The 15,738-nt window shown below is 29.7% G+C and overlaps 1 protein-coding gene across 1 annotated transcript in view; it reads right to left on the minus strand.

The window, feature by feature from the left end:
• The window catches only part of mmd (disintegrin and metalloproteinase domain-containing protein mind-meld), a 420,228-nt gene that overhangs the window by 113,222 nt on the left and 291,268 nt on the right, over positions 1-15,738 (minus strand). The window contains exon 6 of the mRNA XM_088272686.1: positions 10,582-10,661. Within this exon, the coding sequence (XP_088128812.1) occupies positions 10,582-10,661 (80 nt within the window). The remainder of the gene's footprint in view (positions 1-10,581; positions 10,662-15,738) is intronic.

Genomic DNA, 15,738 nt, shown 5'->3' on the forward strand with positions numbered 1-15,738 from the left:
ATTGAATTTTTAAAACGGAATTTATTTCTCAAGTTGTTTTCTCTGATGTTTTATATTAAAATAAAAGAAACAAAGAATATAAAATTAAGTCTCATTATTTCGTTAATTATTGTATTAATACGTATCATTTTTTTTTACTTTTTATCTCAAAACAATATTTTAGGAGTATGAAATATTTGTAACTAAAATAAAACATAACAAATATACGAATGTTTATTAATTAGAATTCAAATGAACGTAAATTCCCCCAATAATGTAAATAAACCGTTTAATTAAAAGATGTTTTAATTTAGGAAATATTTTGGGACCTTGATAAATGTATTGTTAATGTTAGTATTATTCCCGATTCTATTTCGGATTTTGCGTTCACGAAACAACGGGACACCTTTACCAGCGAGGGCGATATTAATTGGATGATTTATGAAGCGAGGGGATATTATTTTAGACGAATGCCCAGTCAAGGATCCCGCATAAACTATGTTCAGGATGTATGATAACAGCAATTATTTAACATCACGAAAGCTAATTTACAAACCAAACTAGGATAAACTCAGAACAGGGAAGCCAAAAAACATGAAGCAAATATAAATTTAATTTATTTATAAAGTCACTATTTATCTATTAACAAATTAATTATTTCAAATAGAAAACTAGAATCATTTTGTCTTGAATGTTTTTCGCAAATACTTTGTGGCACATTTTAAAAACTTTATAAAATAAAACAATTTTGTTTTAACCACTTTTAATTGGTACACTTTTTCCAAACGGTTTCAACAAGAACATTGTTATCATCAGGGTTTATGTACTAATTCTAAAACATTGAAATACTCAAGTTCCTTGTTGAAACCGGTTGGAAAAAGTGTACAAATAAAAGTGGTTAAAACAGAGTCGTTTTATTTTATAAAGAATCATTGTGATTTTATAAGTATGTTATACTATTTATGTATTTGGCATTAATTTTGTAAGATAAAGTGATGATTTTAGTAAAAATAATCGAAACTTGTATAAGATCACTTCCTTCAGTTATTATAAATTAATAAAAACTTGTTCTCATCAGTTGGTTACAATATTAGAAGTTTAGAAGTCCACCTTTTGATGAGAACGTTTAAAGTTCTCAAAGCTAGTGGTGTTTACACCAATAAACTGAAAAAAGTGGTATTCCAATATGTTTTATTTTGATATTTTATAACTAAATCTCTATGCGTGTTTTTTGTAACTTATAAAATATAATGTACCAAAATATGTGTTTTTAACATTTATTGAATGAAAATAATGTTCTTAAGAATGCAATGAAATGAAAATAGAGTTCATCATTATGTAAAATTTGTTATATATTTCATCTTCTTTTCTACGGACTCACATTTGTAGTGTTCAGGTGACGCGGTCTACAACGAGTACAGCATGTACCCCAAGTAACAATGTAATTTTATAAATATTTTTTGGGTATTAACCATGTATTAAATTATCTTACAGATTCATCAAAACAGTAAACGTCATTATATAACAAACAAATGCTTTATAACTATGTAGTAATAAAATAAAACAACGAATAATTCGGATTGAAAAAAGCATATTCGTTATATTTTAATTTAATTTTAAGTCTTTGTTATTTTTAATGTTTTTTTACTAACAAATTTTTCTATTAAAACAACTTAAATGTCTTTAAAATATTTTCCCTCTCACTCCACTCTCTTTTTAAATAACGTAAAGGTTTTCAGGTTATACTGAATACTGATGATAGTATTTGCCGTCCCTGAACTAAGTAGCCACTCGTATAGGTAATTCATATTGAGATAAACTCACTGAAATAATGGGATGTATACTGTACATTCCGTTCCCTCCTGATTTTGTCATTTATATGTATGATATGAAGGTCCATAAATCAAACGCCACAAGATGTATGTATGTCCTTTGTAAAATATATAACAAAGTTTGTACTTGAGAGACTTACAAATGTATTGTTAGATATATTATTCATGCATTTTACAGTTATACATTTTAAAAACGGATTGTATTTCTAAAAATATTTTTAATTGTTCATATCTCATCCAGAAAGTTTTGGAGATGTGTGAAATGGACGTCTAGGTATATGAAAAACTTACGAACTGCCTATTGTTTTGTTTAAAAACTAATAGTTTTTGGGATTGAAATTTGGAATAAATGGAGTTATTTGTGTTCAACGGGCTTATGCATAACATAATGGATATTAATATAACTGATAATATATTTTTTTAAATAATAACTAAATAAACAACAAAACATGCTTTCAGACGTTTTTCAGTACGTAAAAATAATCAGGGGCTCGCATCTTGCACCCATTAAAATAAAAGGATCTCTACTAAATAAAATCTTTCTCAATTCAACAAAGATGGCTCTTATGACTCATTTTAATAAAATTTTCTCATTCGTTATGTGGAAGGATTAAATTTTTTACATTTTGTGAAAAAAAGTTAAGGATTCCCTTTCAAATATTTTTTTCAAATATCAAACTGTTCTGGAGGAGAATAAAATAGAATAAATAAATATAAAGTTTTAAAATTTTGCTGCCTTAGAGCTTTAAACTTTAGACGTTTTCTGAATAATGTTATGGAACTTTTGATGTGTGGATATTAGCTAACCGGCTCAGTAGATAAAGCTCTATTTATCTCGTAATATGTAGTTTTACATATAATTGAAACGTTAATTTTGAGCTCCATATGTGCGGAGTATCCTCCTCGGAGACTAGTTTAAAATAGATCGTGAACCTGACTTAATACTGAAATGGTACAAAAAAGCTGATAGAAGAAGTTGTAAGTGGTTTGTCGACTCTATAAAAAGGGGCAAATATGGATAAGTATGTAATTAAATAATCGAAATTCATGAAATCTTTTATTGTGAAAAATTTCAGGCAATCGTCTATTTGTATATCGTTTATCGAAACACAGTTTTTACATTTAATCTTTAATGTGGAATAAAACTAAGTGATATATTAGTGAGTGTAATATAAAAGACTTGACATTTTTTTAAAGATGCTTTCTTACATAAAATAAGGGTTGTTACATAATCATAAAATTATTACAAATTGAAAATAGCATCGTCATATTAAAATGATATTTGGCATGTATTTTAAAAACATATTAACGGTTCCCACTATTTATTTCTTTTTTGTATGAATTTTTTAATTATTTTATTAATTAGTTTGGCATTCGTTTTGTAGTGAGACATGATTAAAATTTAAAAAAAATGTTTTTTTTACTACTTCAGTAAAACACAAGTGTAAAGTTGGCACTCAAATAGTTTAAAAAAATACAGTGTTTTTATATACAGTTTAATTTATTAGTTCACGATTTTTACCGAAATAATGTTGCAGTTCAAAATGCCGAGTAAGCAAATATTTTTAAATTCTCAAAGTTTCATTTCACAAGCTGAAAAACCATTAAATGTGAAAGTGTGATGCATAGCTTTAAGCACCCCCCGAAAGTATTACTCTCGCAGGTTTCATTCAGAAGTCGATTGATTAATCCTAATGTCGATAAGATTATAATAAATGATTTGATCCGACAAACTCGAATCGAGGGAACAGAATTTGTCACGTAATTGGGGCATTTGTTTCCAGTGACGTACTAGTGTCAAATGGATGACGTCATATCCCCGGTGGCGATAATTAGCTGATTTGTGGATAGCAATCACACGACCAAATAGGCAAGTGATATTAGTTTTCGATTAATTATTCTAGCTTATGATGTTCAATTTATGGACATATAGAGAGGGATTTCAGAGAAATACAAAATTAATCGTTCTTCAAAGATTGTATTTCAACAAGTCACTAAGCGTGATCAAGTATTTCAAATACTTGAAAGTGGTCAGGTCAGAAGTTGGAGTAATCGGCGTGTATGAATGACGAGATGTATGAATGCGGAAGAAGCGAAGATTGCGTGCAAAGACATATTGTTTTGACGTTCTATTATCTTACCTATTAGTTAGTTAATTTTGAGAGTATTTTTGTGTTAAGGAATGTTTCTGGAAACACACGTTTGTTATATTTAGAGGTATAAAAAAAGTGCGATCGAAAATGAGTCGTATGTAAATTAAAATTATTCACAATTAAGGCGTATCTACCTTCAATGCTTTAAGTAAATGCACGCATGGAAAATGTTTACCTGAAAAATTCATTAAATAAAAAAGAAATATCTCCATTTTTTTATACTTTTATACCAAAACTAGAACGTATAATTTGGCATTATCTGTCATAAAAACCATGAAAACACGCGCATGTGGCAGAAAATTCTTATGACAAATTGTAATAGTAAAAATATTATACATATTTTCCATTTAATATATTTTATTTCCAATTCAAAAATAAGTCTAATTGAAGTGAAAAATATTTTTCATCTCATCGAAGGTAGAGTTAACCATATTACCCCGTCAAAGAAATTAGTTTTTATTAACATGCGGAACCTTTTACGCTGGGTTTGGGAAACGAAATGAAATTCTATTCATCTTTTAAGGGAGATTGTAAAAAGTGAGTCCGTGAATTCCACCTTTACGGAATAATTGGGACCTTCGAGCTTTTAAAATAACGCAAAAAAGGTAACACCCACGCGTTAACCTTTTTAACTAACAATGTAAAAGAAAACAATATTTTCACAGTATTCATTAATACATTTCAACATGTATTATTATCCAGTTCCCCGGGTACTTTTTTTCACTTTATTTTTTTATAATTTGATGTCTTGAAAACTATGAGTATTACAATGCTCATAGTTCTTTATACAAAAAGAACTTAAAAATGCTAAGTTCATTTCAACATTTAATAAGCGAAGAATTTTTAGTATTTTTTCTTTCAAACATTAAACATTCTTCATCTTCTTCTAAGCTTTATTCGCATCCAGTAAAGCATAGAGCACTAAATCGTATAGAAACTGTGTTACATTTATCGTTGAATACACAAAGAAAAGTTGATCAGATCTGCGCTCTAGGTAATACATATAAAATAAATGTTACAATGAAAAATCACTTTTACACTCAAATATTTATTTTGAACCACCTGGGAATTGAACCGAAGACCTTTAAAACGGTACCTTTAAAACGGTAGGTAATACGCTGACTACTTTACTTTGCAGGTGGATATATAAGATATATAAGCGCTCTTGAGGTAGTATTTTACGAAAATGGCGCTATATATATTATCCAAATTAATCATTATTATTATTAATTTATGTATAAATGTATATATATACATATAAATTGAAATAATAGATATAATTTTTTATAAATAAAAAATAAAAATAAAATATCAGAGTTTTTACCATACGAATTTTGTCTCTTGCGTGTTAAATAATAGAATCAATATTTCTTTATTTGTTAATGTACCTTATTTCCGATGTACTTGCTATGAATGAGTGATTGAAAAGGCGAATAATGTATTTTCCGGAAATCATTGAATATCATGAATATATGTATAAATCAGAGAGGGCGAGAGAATCAATTTCCCTGTCAATGTCGTCCATCAGCCCTTTTAGTAGAAGGTTTGGTAAAATTAAGTAATTAAATCCACAACAACTAACCCACTCTCATCCATTCTAGGTGATTGATTGGTATCCAAAAAGTACCGTGATTATTCGAACGAACACATACATTCATACTGAGATAAAATACAAATCAGCATCAATTTTCTAAATTACTTAGATAAACTTCATACAAAAACTTAAAAGGGGAATCGTGTTTTCCAATCACTGGGAATAAGTTTCTAATCAAACCCTTGTTAGGTTATATTATTTGTTAAATTTAATAAATATCATGATTTACTTTTAGCGCTTTAATTTATTTTACATAGAAGCTGGTAAAAGTTACGGTTAGTGTTGTTTGGATATCGTATTTTTTCAAATAGTATGAACATAATAAAAATTGCGTTATTTAATTTTAATATTGATATTTTTTTAGCTGTTTTTTGGTAAATGTTTAAAATAATTTACCGAAATGAGTAATATTCACAAAAAAAACTTCAGATACTTCTTTACAAAAACAGTAGTATTATTGAACATTTTAATGAATTGTCTTCAAATTACACACAATGATTGACTTTAACGAAATATTTTCACGATATATATGATAGACATGGTAGCTTAATACTAGTTTTGCGATAATAGATTACTTATTTATAAGGTTATTCCATATATCATATAAACATAAAACATGACCGTAAAGATCTACGTTTATGAATATTTTATTATAATTTAAATATAATTTTGGATCTAACGGCTCAACGCATTTCTTTCCTTTTTCATAAAGCAGCAACATTAACTACATCCCGAACTTTTTTACCTTTGTAATCTACTTGATCAATTATTTTCTTTAATTCAATAATCCAGAACACAACACTGATCGCCTTTCATATGATTATTAAGTTAACCCTACGTTAATCCGTTACGATGCTCTGTGCATTATTTGGGTGCGGATAGAAGTCAAAGAAGAAGAATGAAATGAAATATTTGTTCGCTGTTAATTAAACTAAAAGTCGTAGTGAAAATCTGTATATCAGGGGGGTTGGTGAGACGGGGTGGTGCAATGAATAAGGATAATTAGAACGGAAACAGGATTAACATAAATTCTATTTTCAGCCAGAATAAATCAAAACAAACGATGATACTTTATGAATAAGGACGCCAGCAGACATTTACAGAGTCAGCGAATTTCTAATTGCGAGGAGACATCCGATAAGGCATTAGTATTCACAGGAAAGTGTGACAGAGAATAAATTTCAAACTTTTAAATCTAATCACAGAGGGAAGTGTATTTTTTGGATATAATGGATAAAATTTTCTACCCCAAAAACCTCCGAGTACAGGAAAAGCAGGGAAAGCTTTTTAAAATACTGTTTTAAATGTTTCGCGAACGCAAAAGAGAAGAAAAACACAAAAAAATTATCACATTACAATGTTAAAATGGTAAAAAATTTCGTTTTTTTTCTCTTTTAATTCTTCTTGCTTTATATTTTGTGGCCTGTTTTTGAGATGGATTAGCCTTCTGCGATGTCAATCCCCATTTCTTTGGTGACCGGCCTAGGAGCTGTTTATCTTGGGGTTGACCGTACAGTGTAATGTAAAGGAGTCTAGATGGTTCCATTCCCCTCACACGCGTATTCCAGACTTTTTCGTTGCCTTCCCCACCTAACTTCATCTTCGATCTCGCATACTTCTCTTATCCTGGTGTTTTTTATTCTTATCTTATCCTTAGACTTTTGCGAGATATGTTCCTTAGACTCTTCATTTCTGACACTCTTAGCGCGTTTTTTTGTAACTGTGATATCCGCTCTTCATTCGATCTCATTTGTCATGATTAGTCGCACATAGGTTTTAAATATTTTAATTTCGGTGCCGGTCTTCATGTCATGATTTTTCCAAACAGAATAAGATACATATTTGTAGTAAACATTACATTCAATATATCTGTTTTCGTTTATAATAATCCAGAGGAATAAAAATCAGCTGTCAATTTTTTTTATTTTACATGAGGTGGAATGTTTGTGATTGGGAATAAAAATAAAGGAATAGGCCTGTACAAAATAAATAAAGATTTACTTATAATTTCCGTTTATTTAGGCCTTCTGAAGGTAAAAAAGATACCCGTTTGTAAATATATTCAAAAAATTACGTGGAGGGTGTAAAATAAAAAAATATCCATCTTTTAAAAAGGTCCACAAAACCAATTAAAAATTCAATCAACTATTACATATATATATTACATATATTATTTATCTTTTTTTCTGAGCATTGACATACTGTTTATGATATGATAAATCTTACATGATATTTTAACAAAATAAGCAAACGTTATTAAATTGTTTGAATAAAACTCAAATGATGAACCTAAACAAATAACTTATATTATCCGCACCCAATAGTGCATAAGACACTTAATTGTATCGATGCATTGTTGCGCTGATTGCAAATTGCATGATTGATTAGTTCTGCGCTTTTTATAGCAGTCCATATCAATATTGAATAAATATGAGGGTTACAATTACATGTAATAATTTTGACCCGCCTGGGAATAGAATCCGGGACGTCCGGCACGGTAATTATCGCACTTGCCGCTATATTACTTAGGCGAACAATACTTTATAATAGGAATAAACGTATTAAAAATACAAACTTTAAAAAAAATCTGATAAAATTATCAATGAAGTATACCATGTTTGTACCTGATGGAAAAAAAATGTTTAAGAGATTTTTTGACCAGTTCAATCAACGTAGGTAATACTAAATATCAATTCATTATACTATTTAACATTGAAAGTATCTATCCTTTATATCTAAGTATATTTTTGTTCTCCTTTCAGTGCGGGTTAAAATTAAACGCAAAGGATCTAATATTTCAGCGTTGAACCCGCCCTTAGCATACTTTGGTTACCCCTTCGAATTCTCGCATCATTATGGGAGTCAAAGGTTATCTTCAAAACATATGAGGTCTGTATCTATCGTGTAAATGTAGCACAATCTAGTTGGATTCAATGAAAACCTGATAAATTATATTCAAGTAATATAATATTTTTTACAGATTAATTTGTGAATAAAAAATATTAATTTTATACAAACTAATCATCCCGTCTTTTCCCCGCAAGGTTAGACAAAGATAATTAAACCCCACACCCCTCTGTCTTTGCAAAAATTCTTCGCTTCTTCTACCAATAATTTCAACTCCTGACATGACTAATTTGAAATGATCATGCCAAATTTTTCTCGGTATTCCTTTCTCGGGCTTCCAACTATGGTTCTAACATTTCATTCACATTTGTTTTAACATACTTTCTTCACTCATTCGTTCTACATTTCCAAACTAAGTCAACTCGCTTTTATAATTTTGTCGAAAGTGATTTTTATTATTTCCATTTTCTCGCATATTTATTAGAAAGTTTGCATTTAGACAAAATACAGTCTTCTTTCATTCTTCCTACATGAACAAAAAATACCTGTGCCAGAATGTACCCACTTACTTCTATTTTACACCTAGATCTACATTTACATTACTAATGATTCGTCAACAACTTGTAAATTAAAAGCATTGTTCACTTTAAAGTATGGTAATATAATACTCTCCTTATCGTTTTCCGTTCACTTCATGTAATACCATTCAAAAACTCTACTTCACGACTACAGGTTTCAGACTACTGTAGTCTACATTTGACATGATGGTGGAATGGTTATTCGAGTTTTTAAGAATTATTACATAAAGTGAACGATGAATGATTCGGATAATTTTTCATCAGCAAATCACTTTCATTAAAATATAATTGCAGTATAACTCTAATAAATTAGATTTATAATTTTTAATTAAACAATTTATCCGTAAATTTTAGTAAATTGAGTAATTTTGTTATTTATATTTAAGCTTTTTGTTTAAAACAATAAGCTAACAATGATATTTGTTTGTATCCTGAGTGACATATCGATCTAAATGGATTCCCAGAAGCTGTATATTTACGTTCAAATACATATTTTGTTTGAAATACGAGAGGTTACCAACAAACGTGACCTATTTAAGGGCACATGGTTACCACTGAATCCGTTTCAGTCAATCGAACTATCGTTTATCCTTGTTTCTAATACAATTTCATGACCAAATTGTCTCCCTCCAAAATGGTTATCCTCAACTGTGTATCTCCGCCAGCCACAATCGTCACTCCGATCAGTTCATCCCTCAAAGTCTATTTTCAATTACAACCAACTACTTCCGATCGGATAATTAGACCCTCCCACCGTCGCGGATCGACTAACCGAACAATTCGAATATTTATTACAAGAGATTGATAACATATTTTGACGGGGCAAAGATAAATTCTTGATAAATATATTTTTGAAATTCAATATATCCTTGTTATTTTGGCCTTTTTCTATACATTTCTCTTGGTAGTAACTTTACGTTCGACCTTGTTTTTACCTTCTTCTTACTTTTACTGTATTCCTAAATTACATCTTAATCAACAAACATACTTTTATTTTTAGCAAAGTCGATTTTTGGTTTACTTCAGATACTTTATGTCAATATTACTTTATTTTTTATTTTCATTAAAATGTTATTCTAAATCTGTGCTCTTGAGATTTTCTTTGAATATTGCTTCAATCATGATTTTCACCATTATTTTGCTTAAAATGCCTTCTCCTAAAATTCCCTTTTCCTATTTAAAATGTTTATGTTTCCAAGGAACTTTAAAAACATTTTTCCTGAAATGAGTGACTACAATGCTTAGTGGGGATATTTTTTTGTCTTTGTGTAGGTAATATATTTTTTTACCAATAAAAATTACACTATGAATCATCACTGCTTTGTTATAATTTATTATTAATATTTGTAAAATATTGGTCAATTACCTACGAGAGAAAATTTCCAAAAATATTACGTAGTATTATTTTTTCTTTCTATTTATATTTACATAATTGCGTATAAGAGTTTATTGAAATCATGTTTTTTTTAAGTATCAAGGACAATAAGGCAACAAAATAATTTTCATTAACCTTTTCCGGTATGTGATACAAATTGAGAATTTTTAACGAATCATAAAAATATATATAAAATCAAGAATATTTCATTAAAAATACTTACGTATTAAGCTCGAGATCAAGACGAAATTTGTGGTTGAATGCTTTGATGAGTAGCGATGTTCGATGAAAATGTTTTCCAGTCTGAAACAATTAAATATTTATAAGTTAATATGTAACACATCTTACAACAATAAAATCTTTTAAGGAAATCTACAACTGCGTTGAAACATATTCTCGTTAAATGTTGCGGTTTATTTTAAACGGTAAAATTTCTGTAAAAAAACATAACCAAGATACCCAATATACAACCTTTACCCAAAATACACTTCGTACGTATAAGTACGTAAAAGTTTAAAAGAAATACAAAAATTATCTAACAACTTGCGCTTTACTTATACAACTTAAAGAATTTAATTTGTATAAGTAAAGCGCAAATATTTGTTCTATATTTTTAAATTATTATAATAGCTTTGTAGCTAGATTTTTTTAATAAAATACATAAAACCACTTTTCAACAGTTTTGTACACCGGTCTGCAAATTTGCAAATAATCTATACCAGTGGTCGGCAACCTTTTGAGACTGGGTAAAAAAAAAAATACTTTATTTTAAGAACGGGCAAAAGTTAAAAAAAAAAATATTTTTTATTTCCTTAAAATAAAATATACACATGTATGTGTAAAAACAAATTATTTCGTAAAAAACACGTTTTACATAAAATTATTCAGAGATTAAAAAAAATATTCCAACTCATTCTCCTTACTTTTGTAATTGTTGTTATTTTCAATGAATAAATTTAAAAAAAAATTAAAATCATCGTCATATTTTCTTGATAGGTATTTAAAAATGTCGTAGTGGGTTGTTCAATTACCCGCGGAGGTTGCCGACCATTGATCTTTACTCTTAAATTACATAAAACTATAATTTTACTTAGAAATAAAAAAAAGTACAAATCTTTAAAATTTCTCATTAATCTCATTTTACTCTCCCCGTATATCCTTAATATTTTTTTGACCGACACATTCAATGTATTTTGGTCTTCGGACAGACTAATAAAACATGCAATTAGAATTTTTGTAAATGTAAGTATGTGAATTATGCTATTGCAATGGCATATGGTGTTGTTTGTAGTACTGGTGTAGTGATTGCTCTGATGAATAAACGGATACGTGTCAAAACCGGTACACAAAAAACTTCAGGGAAGTTAATAATAAAGTGATTAACATTTTGGTAGAGTATTTATTAAAAGATATTTAACTTATTAAAAGATATTAAACTATTTATTAAAAGATAAACAGAATATAGAAATAATATTTAATCCTCATTTATAATAAATTACATAATTTATAACCTAATTCTAATTATTAGAAAACTACTCATAAATTTGCTTATGAAACCATTAAAAAATATCATGTCTTTTATATTTATTCGTTATTTTTTCTTAAGAACATTATGAAGAAATTGAATTCCTGATCTCACTTATTTGAAAAAGAAGTATTTAACGAAGTTTACTTCATGTCTGAGCCAATATTTGCACACATCTTGCTATTTGCCAAATTCTTAATCCATTTTCTATTTCGTATTTATCTGCACAGGAAAAAAACTCACAGGGAGAGAGATACATACATCTCACCAAACATAAATTTGTATATTAAAACATCTTTATATAGGGGTTTGAATTCAATCATCCTAGCCCAAAAAAAATTAATTTCATTAAAAGTGTAAAGTATTGTATAATAAAATGAAAACTTCAACATAAATATTAGTGTTTTACTAAATACAAAAATATTTTCGAAAGCCTACGTTAGTCATTATTAAAAAAGTGGTATCCATTTTTTGGTAAAAAAATTGAACCAAGTATGAAAATATTCGAAATATAATTATAATGTTTTTTGTTACTATAATTAATTTAACAACTAACGAATAAAACTACATATTTGATGAAAAAAAAACAGATTTTTTAATGAAAATTAATAAGAAACGCATGAATGAGAAAACGTAATTTTTAATCTATTTTATGTACGTGTATGATGATGGAGGGTTAATGAATAATATAAAAGCTTTTCATTCTAAAATTTTTAATCTTATATTTCTTTTCTATTAATAAAACCCCAATAAATTTTCCCCAGAACATTGATTTCTGAATAAAATTTTCAAGAAAGGCGTATTTCTGCTTCTGGCCTTAGAAATATGGAGCCATATTAGATAATACATCATACAGTAAGCATCTTTCTAGTGGAAAATAAATTGCGTACGATCACCTTTATATAACCTGATTTATTAAGGTGATATCATAATGTAAATGTTATTATCGTTTCTGCTACCGCCTGAAATATTCCTTTGCCGAACATTGTAATTCCTAATGGATTATATTTTTCATACGATTTTCGTAAAAAATAACGATAACTAACGGCTGTATATTAACCGTTTGCGTGCGGCATCCATACTTGTGTTTAGGAAGCTTTCCATTAGCAGACCGCCTTGATCGTTTCTCTCAGCGTATGCTGGTTGATGACCGCCCTTGTTTACTCCCAAACATCGTGCACTTACTCGCGTGCGAGTAGTTAATAAATCTTCACGAGGGAGGTACGTTTTTTACCCCTCCCCTTTTGGAACTTAGCGAAATGGTTGTTCCAAAGAAAATAAATACGGAATAACTAGAGCAGAGAAGACTCGAACTCTTGTTACATGCTTGCAAAGTCTATTATTGCGTGTATCTTTTTGTTTTACCAATTCGTTTGCAACTCTCGGAAGCGTTTTGTACATTTTAAAGTGTGCTTCTAGTACTTATAATATATCTTGTAAGCTTTTAAATTGCGGGACTTCTAAGAAATTTCCCATCAATTTTATAAATCGGGCGACATCCTGGTTGTTATTTAACTCGTGAAATAAAACCCTTTTCTGTATTGAACATTCATTTATACAATAAATTAAATAATCTAGCAAAACACCGGTTAATGACTACGCGAACCTTTTAATATAAGAGCAAATATTTCAAAGTAATCAGTATTTAGTTCACAAAAGAAGAGACGATTAGCTTTGACTCCATCTTAATTTGTTTCATTCACCTAATTTGCCAACGCGGCCATTGTTTTCTGCTTTCAAATATGGAACGCGGCGCGAGACGCGGGAAAGATTAAGTTGTAAACGATCATTGCAAGCCATTCTATCCCACATTGCCGGGTACAAACGGAGCAATAACGCCTGAGTGTAGCTGCGGCATTGAAATTTACACCCCCACATTTCCATGGGAATGGGCACTATCGCCAATATATATCGCATTAAGGAAAATTAATCGGCGCCGAAGACTAAATTAAATTTAACTTTACAAATGGCGGGATTACGCTCGACACGTAAGGCGGGATGTTCTCCGAAATCGGGAGAGGATAAAAAATCGGCCGGGGTTTAACGAAGCGTGAAATGCAGGGACTTGCAACGAGCTCCGGTTGACGAATAGAGTTCGCGCGCACTCGATATGCCGCCATGTTTTTCTGCTTTTCCCGCGCTCGGGCGGATTGACAATTTACCTATTTGGCGGGAAGCGCGCACGGCATATGTGTACACAATATTCTATATAGATGCAATATACATACACCTACATACACGTCTTGTCTGTATCCGAAATAACGTATATTTATTTACGAAATGCGCTCGGTGAAATGAGATTTTTTCAATGGAAATTCAATGTGATCGAAACGTTGTGTCTAAAAGTGTTTCCATTACATTCGTGGATTAGGATTTACATAAAAGTGTCGAATCCCGCTGTCAATAAACGAAGTTATCTTAAATCGGTTGGTTTACAGATAATGGATAATAAAAATAGATGAAAACTGATTTTTTGTACACTTTCTTTTTATGGGCCTATAAACGTAAAAACTTAAGATAGCTGGTCTAAAAGTGGAAGCAATATTAACTTTTAGACATCGATTTTAACAATATGTTCCTGAGCATATGAAAAGTGTTATTTTGTTATTGATTTTTTTGCATAAAAAAATTAAGTCAATGTCGGGTTGTGGTCTCGTAGTTAGAGTCCTGTACTCAGAGGCAGAGTTTCTAGGGTCGAACTCACTGTAAAATATTTTGATACCTATTTTAAATAATGAGCCACTTAAATTCACAAAAGAATGATTTTTTATGATTAAGTATATATTTTTTTTCTTTTTAAAAAAAAAACAAAAAAGTTAATGTGCGTTTGCTTCAAATCACGAAATGATTATCAAGAGTAAAAACAAGTTTAAAAAAATTACCAGAACGGTAGTGCTATTTGTTGAACGTAACAGAATCTCACAGGATTCATAGCTCATGGCGGACAGCGTACTTATTGACAGCTGCTACTTTTCGCGTACTCAGTATTTCTTAACATCAGTGTTGTTCCAATTTTTATTTAATATTTTACTTATGTACTTCCAGTGTTGTAAATTTTCCAATAAAATAGACTAAGACGCAAGGATGCGTGGCTGGGTATACTACAACTAATAAATATCTTTATAACAACTCTTTTTTGTGTGTGCAATATGAACATATAGTGTAATAGTTTTAAACAAGTGGCCTCAACCAACCTCAAACTGATAAAGTAACCTTAATCAGTTTTATTGTGAGAATTTTACTATTCCTTAGAACCATTTTAGTTATTTAAAGTATTGAATTTGTTATTTTTTTACCTCGAAACTTCCGAAACACAGTTTCACAAACATTTTGTGAAACTGTGTTTCGGAAGTTTCGTGGGGACAGCCGGGTAAATAAAAAAATACCGATAAACTACACGCCTAACAAGAGACTAGATTGCCAAGTTACATGAAAATATAAAAGAGCTTACTGTTCTGACTTTATTGACTCGGAAACCTTCCACACCTTTAAACCCTCGAGTATGTTGAAATCTCCCGAAAAATTCGGGGGTGTTCCTCACCCCCCCGGGCATGAAACGGTTTTGGCGAAACGGAAATTTAATTCCGATTGTAGGAGTGGGGTCGTTAAGGTTATTTCCTCCATGTATCGTACAACACAACCTGCTTGAACCCTCTGCGTATTGTGTTTATAGTATATTTATATGACAGCTTTGTTCACTGATAGTACGTTAAAAGCGGTGGAGTAGATTTTTTCTTTATTTGAAGATTCGGCGTTTAATTTGTAGAACTCCACTTTAATTTATATATTAAATATTAAAATAAAACATTGATTTTTTAGTCTACTAAATTGTATTTTATTGTTGAATAACACATA

Source organism: Brachycentrus maculatus, unplaced genomic scaffold (assembly GCF_059751285.1).
Source record: "Brachycentrus maculatus isolate JH-2025_06_01 unplaced genomic scaffold, ASM5975128v1 h1tg000514l, whole genome shotgun sequence".
Taxonomy (NCBI): Eukaryota; Metazoa; Arthropoda; class Insecta; order Trichoptera; family Brachycentridae; genus Brachycentrus; species Brachycentrus maculatus.